Source organism: Strix uralensis, chromosome 9 (assembly GCF_047716275.1).
Source record: "Strix uralensis isolate ZFMK-TIS-50842 chromosome 9, bStrUra1, whole genome shotgun sequence".
Taxonomy (NCBI): domain Eukaryota; kingdom Metazoa; phylum Chordata; class Aves; order Strigiformes; family Strigidae; genus Strix; species Strix uralensis.
In genome coordinates, this window is record NC_133980.1 from 9,115,007 (window position 1) to 9,129,891 (window position 14,885).

Below are 14,885 nucleotides of genomic sequence, written 5' to 3' on the forward strand. Positions count from 1 at the left end.
TGAGGTAAAAAGGTGCTTCTGCTGCAGAGGAGCCAGCTGTGCCCTCCATACAGCAGCACTGATCAGTTAAATGTGCTGGAGAAAATAATGAATGCTACAGACTTAACAAAAGGAAGGAGGTGTGGGTGTGTGCCCCTTAAGGGAAGGGGGTCTGATGCCACAGATGGAGGATCACTCTAACCCCTCCCGTGTCCAGTCAGGGCTGGGTGAACTCCAGTGAACCGGTGTTAACATACCTCCCCTCTTTCGCAGGGAGAAACGCCCAGACATTTCCTTGGGAGAAGGGAAAAAAACCACCTCAGTTTAGTGGTGTTCACACTCCACCTTCCCTTCACTGCGACAAGGGAAGCAGAGGCAAGAATCGAGTGCTGCAGGTAGGGTGGCCTGAGCTCCTGCAAGGGCTAGTACAGCTCTGAGAAACACTCACCCCTGAGACAGTCTGGTTAAAAGCACTTGTTTATTGGTTACAATATCAACTCATGGCAACATCTTTCACTGAGCCACTGTACAAATACAAAGAAAAAGATCCATCGTGGAAAAAAAAAAAGCTATAAACAGAGTTCATAGCAAGTGATTTTTTTTTTCACAGGGAAGTCTTTTTACAACAGCACTGTTAAAGAACAAATGGCACAAGTCCCTGGTTTTTTTAATAGCTTAAATAAAAGCTTTAAGACTGTTTCTGAATACATACACAATCCAAAGGCAGTGCAGAATCACTTCATAATTGGTAACATTACTGAAGTTTTCCAAAGTAGTCAGCAACAAGTAAAAAAAAAAAAAAAAAAAACCTGGCTGATGAGAAATGCTGGGAACTAAAGGCAAATTAAAACCAAGCATGTTTAGAAGCATTTTGTTTTGGACTCCTTTGGATGTAATATGTACTACAAGTGTTCAGATGCTTTCATTTTAAAAAAAAGGAGAAAAACACAAATAGAGCACCATTGTGTAAGTTAAACAAAGGCTTGAAATATCTAAGACTATTCCACCGAAGTCCATATTAGTTAAAACCTAAACATACTGTGTGGTATAAGAATGTCAGGCACATGTAATCTGTTATCAGTTATATCAATTAGTAACACTGTTCACACATTTACCATAACAACACTGCATTAACATTCTGCATGTATTTTACATAACCAGCAATTGGATAAAAAGGCTTGTGGTGCCTCTGAAGTGTAGGAAGTAGTTTCACCAGCATGCATGCCAGATTACTGGATACAAAGTGCACCATCAACCCATGCTTAATTACTTTTACAGGAAATGCTATCTCAAAAATCAGTCATTCTGCTACACAACCATTTATACCAACTAGTTGAATTAGCCAAAACTCTCACCAACATCTTAAAGCACAGCACTAAACCTAGTGGAGGTGACAGTGTCCTCAACGAGGAAAGACTAAGCACTCTTGGAATGTTTTCACAATGTTTTCATTCCACCTTAAAGTAATGTGAACTTCATTGTGGGACAAGCGGTTACACTAACTGAATTAAAGAGTTAACTATTTCCAACCCATGCATTACAGTAAGCACACTAGGACCAGCTGTTACATCAATTCAGCTTTGCCAAGTCAAGGTCAGGCCCTCTCCTTCGGCAGGGGGAAAAGCCTATTTAATCCATGTTCCACTTCTAATGGTATATATTGTTGTCAATACATTCAACTATCAGTTCTGCCAGATACTGCGACGTACCTGCCATTGGGCAAGGCAGAGGATAGTGATGTTTGGAAGAAGAAAGGTCTGGAGACAGATGGAAACAGGCCCACATGACTGGAATAAGCAAGTATACATCAGCACGAGGCCGCGCAGCAGCTTTTTGTGGTTCCCAGAATCTCAACCAGCATCTCTACCAATAAGCGGGTGTCCGAGTCTACACAGGAACAAGCCCAAGGCAGGCCCTTGGCCTGGTTAGTATTTACTATTGCAAAGTTAAATCCACATCAGAAAATGCTGAAAAAAACCTGTACCTGAATAAAATAAATCTTGTTACACAGAGCACATAGTTCCACTTCCCCAGCCATGACTGACTGTCTCTAGGAGGGGCTGGGAAGGAGTTACCATGCCACCGTTTTGGCACGGTGTTCGGTTACTCCACTTCTGTAATTACACAAAAGTTACTTGAAATTCAGATAAGGACATAGTTTGGCAACAAACTTTTCAGGAGGGGTTGAGCTGTACCCACTAGTGCTGCAAAGCGTGCTGTGTGGTGAGTGAGTCTGCTGTCACAGCACACAGAAATCACACAAGCTGCATACCTGAGCCTACATTAACCTATAGGCACACACCCCTGTCTCTGAGATTCAAAGCTGGGAATAAAGCCTTTTAAGTAACACCTCATTTTATTACCTCCCTTGTATTAGGAGGAGTTTGAGCTTTTACCATTAAAACTGCATCCATTTCAGCAAGGGCATCAACCTTGAAATGTCACTGATGGCCGTTTAAAAAAGGAAATACCACAGCCGGTGCAGGTTCAGTATTTGGCCTCACATAATAACAATGTGTTACATTAAATCTGTAGGCTTTAAAAAAAAATATATCCGGGACAGTAAAGAGCAAACGTCACCTTGGCAGGATCTATCACAAGCTTTCTGCAAGTTCCCGAGAAGCATCAGCTATTGTTTCCCCAGTTGTGCTCGGGCTTCTTCCAGGGTTCCTTGTGCGCTGACACAAAAGGAGCCGCCTCCGGACCTGCAGCACTACAGACACTGGTTAACCGAATCACAAGTGCTGGCAGATATTTGTATGATGCTTCTGGAAACCTCATTAGCAAGTAGTTGGCATTCCTTATTATTTATTTTAAAAGCAGCTGAATCCAACAGACAATTGCCCACCAAACAATGGTAGTGAAATTATTTGCAGTAATATGTGTATGAGAGCCATTACTGTGTTTACAGTCTACCTGAACTTTTAAGAAAAGTTATATACATTTGTAAAATTGTTTTTGGAGTTTCGCAAGTAGAAACTAGTTTTAATACCAGAATGTAAAAATGGCACCTGTCTTCGCAAAGGTATTGATTAGGAAATCGATTCAAAACACCTCTATGGAAAAAAAATTTTTAGAAAAAGAATATTTTCTTAAAATTCCTTAGTAACAAATTTCCAGAATGATTCACTCAAGGCAGCTGTGAGTTAAAAAAAAAATAATAATCAAGTGCACCACTAAAAAATAAACCAAGTCTGCAAGATCCCAAAGAGCTGCTCACTTAAGAGAGTAACAAGAATTCCGTAATAGTTCTGTTAATGCAGACAGATCATAAAGCAAAGCACTGAGGAATTCCTGTGACATACACTATAGTGTGATTTTGGTCCTACACCACAGTCTGCTGTTAGTAAATGTATACTTCTCCAGCACAAGATGCGCCTTTTTCTTCTTTTAAAAGTGAATTTACTGTGATTGGTATGTTTACTGGCACCTTCACCATTATAGACATGGCAAGTTTACAGGCACAGTCTGGAAGTACTGGAATTTAGGATTACAAGTGTCAGAAACTTGACAAATAGTCGCCTCAGCCACAGATCTGGTTTGGTATATTACAAGATACCGGGCACTTATATTTTCTCCCTGACCCAGAGATACCCAGACTCCCGTAACTTCAGATGAGGGCAGATTAACATTGTCTTCCAACCTGATGATTGAAGATTCACGTATCTTTAAAATAAGCCACTTAAGAGAAGCCAATAGACTTAATTCCCCTTTCCAAAAGCGCCACAGACGTTCAGATTCCCAAGAGAACATCCATTGCAAGCGCAGGCATGCTGCCAGGCACCAGAAAGTTAAGCGATCTTCCCAAGTCGTTTCAGATGGGCATCAGTCACTTCATTTTCTTCTATCTACACTCAACTGTACTTGATCGGAACCTATCATTTATAAGCAACTGACATCAAAGTCGGAATAAAATCAGGATTAGGAGAGGAAATGGCTATTTACAGTGTCAGAGCTGCAGAACAATTAGCATCTACTAAGCCACCATGGTACAGACCTCTGTGACCACAGGAGAACAAGCAAGTCGCTAAGTTTATATAGTATGGAGTTTGAAAGGGTCACACAGGTAAGTAAGGTTATTTGGTTCATTGTAAGTTACACAATTCCTTTTATAATTCACACTGCACATAACTGACAACAAGCGCTTTTGGTTGTGGTATGCTTTGGCAACCCCCTAATTTGGAGGGGGATTACAGGCGATTAACTGCACATTTAAATCTTTAAGATTTTAAGCAAAATCCTCCTGAATTTCTCCGTTGTGGTAATTGAGCAAGCTTTGCAAATACACTGCTTTCTGCGCGCTGAGCATCATGCCAAATCATTCTGTTAGTGCAAATCAGCTCGAGTTTGTGATGGGCCAAAACTACCTCATTTAGTCGAGAGCTGAATTGTCAAAAGGAAAAGCACTCAGCCACTTAACGACAGCAATGCAGGTCACTTGGCTTCCATACCCAAGGACTGCGTGGAATAACTGATGCGAAAAGCTGCAGTAAGGAAGCTAATACTTCTGGAACCGGATTATTTTTTAAATTTTATTTTTTAAGTATTTTTGCTGTTGTTACAAGTCTGCCTGGCATTAACTCCTTGGTGTTTGGAGGCCATGACTGCCAATGGATGAACCAGGAACCACTGGCTTGAAGGAAGAACCCCATGATTAAAAATAGGCAAGCAGGTCAAGAAGTGAGTGAATAAGGCGGTAGGTATTAACTGGGAGTCTCCAGGGCCTTTAAAAAAAAATTCAAATGCCTTCCATTATAAAAACACATACATACCATTGGCTTCACTTTATCTACAGTAAATTCACAAAAACATTTAAAACAGCAATCTAGTTCATCCACTACAAAACTCAGAAGTGACATCTCGGGTTAAAAGCAAAGCTATAAATGTAGTTCCTTAAAAAATGCAAACATATTTCTTTACATACAGACAAATGTTACATGATTGGCTGCTATAATGTGTATATTCTGTTATGTACAAAAAAAAGTACAGGATTAGCAGACTGAGCACAAGCAAAAACCCTTCAAGGACAATCTAACCAAACCACCAAAAACAAAAAGACTGGCTCTTAGTTTGTCGGTCACCATGATTATGTGTGCTGGCCCCTTTTAAAAAGTCAGTGATTTCTTCCCCCCTCCCCTATTTCTTCACTTGATTTTTTTTCTAGTTTACAGAAAGCCTTTTTGTGTAATAATCAGTGAATAGAAAAACTTCACCTGCAAATACAAGGTAGAAATGTTATTTCACAGCTATAGGCTGCAGCATTGATCTCTCCAGATCTCAAATGGAGAATGTACATGTTTGGCTCCCAGTTAATTCCAGATTCTGAGAAAACTGTCCCAAGACCCTGTAGCTACAGCCATGCCGTCATCAGTAACGCCTAAACAGCTGACACGGTTGTCATGGCCAGCAAGGACACCTGGAAGAGAAGAAGCAATGGAAGTTAATATCCACGGGATGTCAAGGACTTCAGCTGTTACTCTGCTCTTCCAGGTAAGTCTTCAGATTTGCTAAAAAAAGAGGTAATGCAAGATCTAATCATCCTTTTTGTCTTTACCTGACGAACTATATACATCACAACGGCCGTATCAAGAAACTCAGCGAGATTTTAAAAAATACATACACACAATACTGCCTCCATTTTTCTCTCTGCCCTTACGATTTCTCCTTCTTTCTGCCCCAAAGACCTCCTCATCCCTAATCAGGCTCTCTACTGGTTTTTTTCCCCTGTTTTAAGCAATGCTGTCCACAATTTCAGCCCTCAACTACTTCCAAAATCAGATGTGATGTCTTCTGACAATGCCCTGGATACAGGAACTACCTTGAGTTTCCCATGTTTTGCAAACCCTAGGGATTAAAAATGCCCCGTGTATTGTGCCAGACTATTAGAAAAGCAGCCCTGTACCCTGCCTCTTCCCGCTTCGTTTTTGGTTTACTTCTACCCATTCTTGCACTTGTCTGCTCTTCCAAGGTGCCACATCCAGGTCTATTAAAACTCAGCCTGGCCACATCCCTTAAAGAGAAGGATGTATTTTCAGTCTGAACAGCAGAATCAAGGCTCAGAACTGAACCAGGGCTCATCATTTAAATTACTCTACAAAGTGAGAAAGACTTAGCTATGCTATAAACGCACTGCCAATCCTGACAGAAGGGACTAATTCAAGGGCTAAAGGTGTCCACTTCCCCTCCCTCCCAACAGCAGGAAATCATGGTCCTCAAAGCAGAAAGACTACTGTAACTTATTACTTTCTGAATTACTTCCTCTGATGGACGCAAAAGTCAATGCACATGGATAGTTTTGTATTACTTAATTTCATACACTTCAGTGAAATAATTTTCCATAGACGTAACATAATTTTGGAGGCTGTTTTTTAGCCTCAAGAGCTGGTGTCTTCCAGCACAGATATATAATGGCCAATACCCAAGAACAGGAGTATGTCACTGACTGGAGCGTTTACTCCACACATTACAGATGAAACTAATGCAACGTACACCTGGAAGGTATAACCAAATGCAATAAAAGGATGCCATTCCAAAAGAAAACAGCCTTAAAAGGAAGCAAGCAGATCCCCTAACATCAGCAAGAGCATTGGCAATGAACTGGCTCTGCGTTTTGCATAATTTTGAATATCCATCTTCTGCTAAGGAAACGGAAAACTTCAGCTCACCCGCTCTCTCCCCTTTCAGAGTATCCCACACGTTGCAGTTGAAGTCATCATAACCTGCTAGCAAGAGGCGACCGCTTTTTGAGAAGGCTACAGAAGTGATCCCGCAGATGATATTGTCGTGCGAATACATCATTAATTCCTGATCTGCACGTAGGTCAAAGAGTCGGCAAGTGGCATCATCAGATCCAGTGGCAAATGCATGTCCATTAGGGAAAAACTGAAAGTTTTAATGAAGAGACAGGAGTTTGAGACTAGAAAAACACATTGTTCATGCATTATTTTACAAACATCAGAGGACTATTTTGCTAGGGTGACCAGACAAAGGCAGAATGATTTATTTTTTTAAAAAAAATCTGCATGTTAAAAAACTGCATATATAGAGCTATGCAGTGAAACACTTCTAGAATAGTATTGGTAACACCTGAATGACTGGAATTTTACCCAGACAGTTCCTGCATGAGGTATAACAGGAGCCAAAGGGGATGCAACTAACTCCTACAAAATGAAGCAAAACGCAGTTAGGTGCCTCCTGGCAGTGGGCCAGGAAGACCTGGGTGAAGCGGTACACAATGTTCCATCCTCAGCTGGGCAGCCAGGTTGGCTCAGCCAAGATAGAAGATTGCAAGCAAGCAATTCAATTTCCAAAAAATATACTCCAAATCAGTCATTCTTACAACAGCCATACTGATTGAAATGGGAATGAAAAGAGCTCAACACATCTCAGGATTCAGGTCTAAGTATAGGAACTGCATTTTTCTACTGGTCACGCTTTTGGTATTTTCTCAGCCTTAATAATTTTTCATGTTTATCAAAAACAGATGCAGCTTAGGCTTAGATTTCATTCCCTATTTATCAGAGCTTGTATCTTGCAGATCAGAACATAGTGTTACTATGACAGAGAGGAAATATAATCCAGTTTATAAATATTACAAAATGATTCCAGGGATGAATATTCAACATAACTACTGATTTTAACTTTGCCTTCCAGAATATTTCTCTGAAAGCTCTTTTCAACAGAAAATATCAAGTACACTTTCATTCAACAAAAAACTTTAAGATGATGATGCTTGGCTATTTTGCTCCCTCACTGTGTATCACATTTATCTACAATTTTCAGTTTTTAACATATTGCCACACTGCAAAAATCTTCCCTACTCCATTCTCTGCTTCTTAAAAAACTAAGGTCTCAGTTACCGAACAAAAGCATAGCTGAAACTATTCCAAGAGCACTTCCAAAGCATCGTAGATAACGATAATTATAATTCAGTTATAAACTAGATCGTAAGTTATTAAACAACCTTCTTTGTTACATACAATTTAAGATTCTCGACCCTAACAAAGTAATTGATTTTAAATCAAGGTAACCCAGCAGACTATATAACTGAATTCATGCAACTATAGCTTTTATCCTCCCCCTTTCCTCCCAAGTGGAAATATAAATGATCACTTACACAAACTGCATTAATATCTGACACATGCCCTGTGAACGACTGCCTGCACATTCCATCTCGAATATCCCAAAGCTTTGAGGAGGCATCACAGGCACCCGAAACAAAAGTCCTCATATCTGGACTTAGAGAGAGACTCATCACATCGCCAGTATGCCCAGTGAATGTGGTGGTCTGCTGACCAGTTTCAATATCCCACAAAGCGCTGCAGATAAAGTGACAACATTAACATAATGTATATAGTTATTTGACAGTTCAAAATTTAAATACAAAATTAAGGCACTGGAAAGGAAAAAAAAAAAAAAAAAAAAAAAAAGGGGGGGGAAAAAGCCCCCAGGCCAACAGAACTCAAAAACTCACCAAGTGGTGTCTCCTGAGCTAGTGACGATTTGGTTGTCATCTAGAAAGCGACAACAGGACAAGTATCCTAAAAACAAAACAGTTATGTTAGTTTCAGACCCAGGAGTAATAACTGAACTTTAAAATCCAAGAGCAGTGATTAAAGTTCTCCCACAGCTAGTCTGTAACCAACAAAACTATTTCAGAGTTCACAACACACCTCAAAGTGAGATTGTTTCATTTGGTGCAATAAAAAAAAACGAAGCTGAAGCAAGAACATGGCTGACCTGTGTGCCCTGGCAACTCTCGGCTCACTCTCACATTGCCCTCTCTGGTTTTTAAGTTGTATATGGAACAGATGTTGTCCAATCCACCACAGGCAACGTAGTTTCCAGACGGTGCGTATGCGCAAGTCATCACCCAGGAGGATCTCAAAGGAATGGCGTGCATCTTCAGAAAGACAGAGCTCATGAATGCTACGTCACACATCAGCTTTCCTTTGTCACTGAGGTCATTCAGATCAGTTAATGAATTATAGCATATTAAACACACCAAGTAGACTGTGTATCATAAGTTTCAGTATTTTGATTTTACAAGATATTAGAACCCATTTCATATTTATACATACATACTAGGATGAAAAATACCAGTAGTCTCTGGGGTAGATATACAGAACTTCAGTACAACGTTATTTAATAGCAAAGCTCTTCTAAACTCAAACATTTACAACATTTGTTTATTCTACTTAGATTTCTTTGTTCAATTATTCTACATCTCTGAACTATAGGTTATAAAATGCGATGGTTGTATCCATGGAGACTGGACAGTTTACAGAGGCAGATCACCACTCTACATTCTACTTAAGCTTTTCTCATTTAACAGCTTTTCTTTTTTTCCTCCTCCTTCCTCTGCCTTCAAAAGTAAAGCACTCTTGTAAATTCTGAGGTTGTATATTTCTACAGTTTAAAACCAAATTAGTTTCAGAAGCAACACCACACAGGCATAAAGCAATAGCTACAAGCTACTGCACTAGCAATTTAGAGTGAAAACATTACGTATTACCTAGAACTATTGCTTCTGAGGCACAATCTACAACATATCACTAGTAATCAGCTAGTCAAGAAAGAAAAAAAAAAAAAAAAAAGAAAGATTACGTCTGATTTAGAAAAAGAACTGCTTCTTTTCATTTTTGCCTTGCAACCATAGAAAAAATAGACACAAGCCCCCTCAAACACACAAGTTATGCATGAATTACTGATACGGATTATAAATAACTCTACCTTATTTGTTGTATAACTATCCCAAATAATTAATTTTCCATCTTGAGAAGCACTGACTAGTAGCCTAAATATAAACAGAAAATATGTTAATATAAAATAAACAAAAAAAATCTCAAAATAGACATACATCATGTATGATTACCAAGAGATTCAGAAATTTCATCATTTTTTTATTACTCTCTTTTTCTTTGGGGGGCGGGAATGATTTGCTGGAAAAAAATCTGCTAAGATCTACGTATTACCTGATCAAAGAAACACGTTTTATGAACCCTTTCCACAGCTCCTTTTATTTCTCATACATTAGTATTTTAACTACATAGCTACACAAAAATAAACAAGAAACTTAGAGGAAAATACATCTTATTTTGAGAGCAGATTCTAGATGTATTTCCTTCTGGACATGACAGAGAATAGACCATGAGGCACTGTTAACATCTGACTGTCAGTTCCTCTAAAGGCAACATAACAAAACTCCTTTCTAGAAGCTGAGTACCTTTTCCCACTATGTAGAAAAGGGTCTTTTTTTCAACAACATCAAGTTTGGTCATAGTGTTTTTAAATTTCTGTTATCACAGAAGTTACATAATTATTCAACATCTTGGAAAATACCATATCCATCATTCCAAAAATATGCCTCAATACATACCCATCTCTGCTTAAACAGACTCAAAAAACTTAGTTAAAACTAAAAGAAGGAAAAGACAAAACATCTGTGGGGAGAACAGGCAAAGTACCTCTCCTTTCAATCAAGACTCCTCTATTACCACTATGCAATCTTCACTGGTTCTAAGGTGAACTATATCTGAAGACAAAAAAACCCACCACAGTCGTGGTCTGTGATCCCTCTGCAAGGGCACCAACACCATACCTTAGGGCTCCCAAGACCTGGTATAAGATCTGAAGTAAACAATCTGGTTTTAAGGATCACTTGTACAAACCTGGAGTCAGATCCCCAGTGCATAGCATAGATTTTGGCTAAGTGACCTCTAAGCGTACGCCTTGTTCGCATCTGAATTCGACCCACTGAGTCCAGACTTGTTGTGATCTAAAAATAAATAAAACAAGCCCCTGAGATACTGAGAACTATTTTTAATATACAAGATAATTAAATGCATTTGAACTTTGATAGAAAATAATCTATTTTGGCATGCAACATTAAAAAAAAAGGGATACTAGTGTACAACCCAGGATTAGGCCCATGCACACTGTGAAAAACAGATTTTACAGAAAATACACTAACATGCTTCACAATGGCTTCACCTGAAACTTCAGAAAGTTTTTTAAAAACAATATTCTGTAATACTGAGGTTATTTCAGATTATCAAATCTGAAAATTTTCAATTAAAACCAGTGGAAGAAATCCGCCAATATTTACTGCACTGTTACTTTTTAAAGCATGACAGTACTTTAAATGCAAAATACTTTTGATTCCAAAATACAGCTAGAAGACATTTATTTAAATCTTTCTAAATAGACTAAACACAATAAACACGGTCTATTTAAAAGGCAAACTGGAAGCAGGATCCATTAAGATAGTAGGGTTTTTGTCTGGTTGGGATTTTTTGCTGCTTTATTTGTTTGAGTTGTTTTGGTGAGGTTGTTCTGTTTTATTTTAAATAATTGTATAAATACACAGTATCTTTCCAAAGGCTTCTTTCACTTTATTCTTTCACTTACTAAACAGTAACATGTTACAGTCCTAAATTACAGGGATTTTTTAAAATATATATATATATATATATCAAGTAGGAGTCTATACAGAGAATCACGAACATACCTGAGCAAGAGTTGTGTCACTGCATGCTTTCCTTGCATCCTGAAACAAAAGAATGGAACAATTTGAACCTAAAAGGCAACACTGAGCATCAACTGAGAGAAAGTGTCTAAAGGAAAAAATAATTCTTAAGCTAGATTTCACCATGCTCAAAAAGCCGCAATCCAGCAACAACTTACATGCCGATATGCCTTCTGGCACCCCAATAGTTTTATTATCCAAGGAGGAATCTAACGCACTGGCACACAAGCTGGGGGTAGTGGAGGAACAGGGACTTAAGAAGGGCCATGATCCAGCATCCTCCGAGTCTCCCTTTCTACAGAATATGTGATTCAGAGGCATTTGGAGCATTCTGACATCCCAGCGCCTGCTCTCTCCCCTGTATTCCTTCCCTGGTGTGGATGTGCTTGCTCAGGGTGTGCTGAGCACCAAGGGAAGAACTGATCCACCTGAAAAAACCACTACATAATATACATGATTAGCAAGCTTTGTACTACATGAGGCTCTTGCATTAACCCCCCTGCCACCTGCAGGTGTGACACTGTTAGTTATGAGAGGCAGGATGAAAATTAACAGGCAGGATCTGGAGAGCAGGACAGACAGCAGGCTCACCAAAGCTTAAGCTGCTGATGCACTTCATACAAAATGAAGGAAAAAAATAGTCAACTGACACTCTCATTTATTTCATGGAATGGATGGTGCTCAGCTCTCCATACAGATACTCTCGACTCTTCATTTCAGACTCTATGGGCATATGACTTACTTTCTGCATATTATTCAACCCTACCTAGAAAACAGACTTCACTTCTGTTTGTATAATCAGAGTAACAGACTGGACACCTGACGCAGGCGAGCACCATTGAGCCTAGTCTGCCACACTCTGATTTTGCAAAACCTGGTTTCAGTTACAATTGCGATTACACTGCACTCCTGCAACTCAGGCTCCCGTCTACGAAAGACAAAAATAGGCACACAGTCAGCAACCCCTGCTGAGAAGCATGGTTTAAAATAATTGGCTTAAAATTAGACAGGAACTCCATAGCACAAGTTAAGGATAAAACTATCAACAGCAGTACTGAAGGATCAGCCACAAGACCCTCTCTAACTCCCTGCAATTTCTCCAGATACCTTCCAACTTCTGTAACCAATGGAGCAGGCATCCCACAAATGACTGATGGCCTTCTTCACCACTAATTTGTGTGTCCCCCTGCCCCAAGAAAGCGTTCAATCTGTACACTAATGGCTATGTCCTCTTTGAGAGGAGGAACGGAAACATTTACTCACACATTTTGGAACTGCATCAACGCATTCAGACTAGGATCTTAAAATTTTTCAATCTCTTCCTTGAGAGTTACTTGACATTGCAACTTTAACAATTTTTTAGTGCCTGTTTATTTTGACCACCCTTTATAGCTTTCCTCCCAGAAAGCAAGCCTGAGAGTGGATTAAGTCATCTCAACTTATTTTTAAAATGTCTGAACTGTAGAAATATTTACAAAATGTTGACGTCTGGAATCAGGAGGGGTTTAAAATACCAGGGCAGCAAATCCCTTAGCACTCAGGACTTACTTCATCCACAGGAAGAAACACACTGAATTTTAAACAATTGTTTAGCTTAGCTGAAACACTTGAAGATGTTCAACATAAAATGTATTCTGAATGCAATCTGAATGAATCAAAGCAATTTTTCTCAAAGAAAGTGCTATTAGCAAAACCTATACTTGAGGCTAATACTTGCCATATGATTGGCAAAGTTGAAGGAAAAGCAAAGTTTCAACAGGCTATTCTAATTCTCACATTTTAACTGTCATTTTTACATATGCATCATCGTAACAGAATCATTATGTCATAATGTGTAAGAGTTCCTCTACAGAATTGTAGTTTTTTCTCAGTTCATGCAGTAGACGTTGCAGAATTTGTGAGAAAAAACAGATCAATATGCAGTCCCCACAGTTTCCTAGCATACACATGTAAGATTTAATTTTTTCCCCCAAAACTATATACGTATTTTTTAAAATATAGTGTCTTATTTGCTCAAAATGTCATTCAATTTCAAAGGACACTGTGCCAAGTATGCAACACTTTCGAAAATAACATCCTGAATTTCAATTCTCAAAGTGAGGACACGCATCACGCGGGAGCTTTATTACAGACAGAAATAGGAATTAAATTTAACCACAAAGCCATCCTGCTATCATTCACTGATGTTTCAAACTTCTTGCACTAAAAATTAATGCAGTCTTATTTCATCCCTCCATCAAGTCTGTGTACAGAACAGAGCTACAGCTGTAGTAACTGCATGGGGAGGCAAAGGTACTCACTTTACCTAGATATAGTAAAAAAAACATCACTCGACATTTCTAAAACATTTCAGGTTAAAAAAGATCTATTTGGAAACTGACAGCTACACATCACAGTTTGCTTGAGGAAGTTGCTAGTTACAATCTTACTTTTAATTCACTTAGTACAAAGTTGTTTTTTCATTATGAAATTGTTAGAGAAAGTATCAGGCAAAAAACAAAGAGTTGTAAATAACTGAGATAGCACACTGCTAGCTATATATAAAACATCAAATGTTGTTTGCAACCTCACCTCTTTTTAGGAGTACATCAAAAATAGTTCCTGAAAATTACCAGCCCGCTAGATATTCTAGACACTTAAAAACCCTTATCTTTGTTATACCCTATACCTATTCTCCTACCCATCCCAAACAAAAGATCTATTCAGAATGAAAACTGTGTAATGATTTAATAAGATAATATTCACCTATACAAATACTAAGCTGAATTATTTGGTGAGAAAGTTTCTTGAAAAATCATTAAGTCATCAGGAGCATTTTCTAATTGCATATTAACCTGAAGTTAAAATTAAGCATAAGATATTCAACCCTGCACTCGGATCCAAAGAGGCAAAGACTAATTGCCAATACTGAGCCAGAAGACTCCAGCAGCAACAGCCATAGTTAGTCAGCTACATCTGTGCAGATCCAGTTTCAAGTTTGGGTGACAGAGTTACAACAGAAATATTAAATTGACCTAAACCCACAAAATGTGCTTATACAAAGAGCCAATCAGATTTTCATGCTCTGAAATTAAGAAAAGCAAGCATTTCTGCAACACAATCTAGCTCTCTTACTCGCCTATTATCTCCTTCTTCACAGAACCATTTTGCATAAAATCAGACTGATTGATTACTAAGACTGAATTAAAGACTCACTGGCTCACCCCAACTTAATGTAATAAGAAAAATCTTTACAGGCAGAGGAAGAACAGAAAAATACCTTTTATCTGTGCAATGCCATAATAAAGCCTAAATTTACAAAAAAAAATTTAAACTAAGATTTATTTGCATTCCTCTACAGAACGGCTAGAAGGGGTACCCAGTGCCCCAACTGACCCCT

At 38.7% G+C, this 14,885-nt stretch overlaps 1 protein-coding gene across 1 annotated transcript in view; it reads right to left on the reverse strand.

Moving 5' to 3' along the window:
• Positions 1-440: 440 nt before the first annotated feature.
• The window catches only part of GNB4 (G protein subunit beta 4), a 32,564-nt gene continuing 18,119 nt past the window's right edge, over positions 441-14,885 (reverse strand). The window contains exons 3-10 of the mRNA XM_074878553.1: positions 11,489-11,527; positions 10,650-10,756; positions 9,712-9,775; positions 8,719-8,881; positions 8,453-8,519; positions 8,096-8,297; positions 6,645-6,861; positions 441-5,395 (exon numbers count right to left, since the gene is read on the reverse strand). Of these exons, the coding sequence (XP_074734654.1) occupies positions 5,289-5,395; positions 6,645-6,861; positions 8,096-8,297; positions 8,453-8,519; positions 8,719-8,881; positions 9,712-9,775; positions 10,650-10,756; positions 11,489-11,527 (966 nt within the window). The 3' untranslated portion in view covers positions 441-5,288. The remainder of the gene's footprint in view (positions 5,396-6,644; positions 6,862-8,095; positions 8,298-8,452; positions 8,520-8,718; positions 8,882-9,711; positions 9,776-10,649; positions 10,757-11,488; positions 11,528-14,885) is intronic.